The following is a 1220-nucleotide window of genomic DNA, read 5'->3' on the forward strand; positions in this document are numbered from 1 at the left end:
AGAAGATCTTTAGGTTTCAGGGTTGATGGTTCCTCTAACCTGCTCTGGGTTCCAGCTTGTGAATGAGAAGTCTTGCAGTGAGGGACAGATGCAGCTTTTCTGCTGGGAGCGCTGAAGTCCGGCTGGCAGAGACAGAACGCAGAGGAAGAGAGAGAGAGCTTAGCACCCCGGGTACATAACAGCTCCAAATGCATCAGATATTCAGCTCATTCCACACAGACCAACAGATGCTAACTAGAAGCACAATCCTTTTCTAATTGTTACTGTCTTTTACCCTTAAACGGAGAAGTAGAGACTCTCTGTGGACTCGGTGGAGAGTAGGAGGGTCTGGACTGCAGGAGGGTCAGGTGTGAAGGAAACAGCAGCTCGCAGTGACTGTTCTCACTGAACAGGACAGACAGGAAGACTCCTGCTGTGCTGCTCTCATCAAAGGATGAGGCCATGCGCTGAAACATGGGGTCCACCTGGATGTGTGGCGGGGGAAAGTTAATCTCAGAACCACCAATAATCAGACACGGTTTCTCAGTTAGCGCCTTTAGCCGTGATATAAACCAGTCGTCTCACCTCGCACCGCCTCTCAGACTCTGCACTGTTGATGTTGCTCAGGTTCTGCTCCACCGTTTTTTTGGGAGGCCTCTTCTTCTTTGGCTGCTTGGCCGTCATGTCGCCTGCGGCTGCTTCGTCGTCATCCCCGCCCTCGTCTTTCAGACGCTGGTCTGCGTTTACACAAAGAGCATAGCGTTAAAAACGCTCCTGCGGTAATGGCATGGATCGGTGTTTCTGCCTCATGTTGTTTGTGTTGCTTTCTCACCTAAAGGCATGTTTTAGAACTTAAATTAATACTTCTGTGTTAAATATGTAATTCCCTGATGGGTTTTCCACAGAAGCGTATTGCATTCACCAAAGAAAAAAAAAATCTGACAACCTATCTCATACTAACAACATTAGTATCCCGTAATGAAGAGATCTTTTCTCATAATTACGAGATAAGATCTTGTAATTATGAGAAAAGATCTCGTAATGATGAGATAATATGTCATATTAGGAGCAGCATTGCACAGCAAGTCCGCAGAATTGTTTCACCGAAAACGCCCACCGACTCGCTGGAAATAGCACTGTACCTGCAGGAGCCTTTAAACCAGCACAGGATGATTTATGGTTATAAATTAATTAGGGCTGCAACAACGAATTGATAAAAATCGACTTTTAAAAGCGTTGGC

At 46.1% G+C, this 1220-nt stretch overlaps 1 protein-coding gene across 2 annotated transcripts in view; it reads right to left on the reverse strand.

Moving 5' to 3' along the window:
• The window catches only part of ncaph (non-SMC condensin I complex subunit H), a 29062-nt gene that overhangs the window by 20839 nt on the left and 7003 nt on the right, over window positions 1-1220 (reverse strand). For both annotated transcript variants that reach the window (XM_015377495.1, XM_015377496.1), the window contains exons 4-6: window positions 565-716; window positions 275-464; window positions 40-122 (exon numbers count right to left, since the gene is read on the reverse strand). In XM_015377495.1, the coding sequence (XP_015232981.1) occupies window positions 40-122; window positions 275-464; window positions 565-716 (425 nt within the window). The remainder of the gene's footprint in view (window positions 1-39; window positions 123-274; window positions 465-564; window positions 717-1220) is intronic.

The sequence above is a fragment of the Cyprinodon variegatus genome, unplaced genomic scaffold (assembly GCF_000732505.1).
Source record: "Cyprinodon variegatus isolate N-32 unplaced genomic scaffold, C_variegatus-1.0 Scaffold155, whole genome shotgun sequence".
Classification (NCBI taxonomy): domain Eukaryota; kingdom Metazoa; phylum Chordata; class Actinopteri; order Cyprinodontiformes; family Cyprinodontidae; genus Cyprinodon; species Cyprinodon variegatus.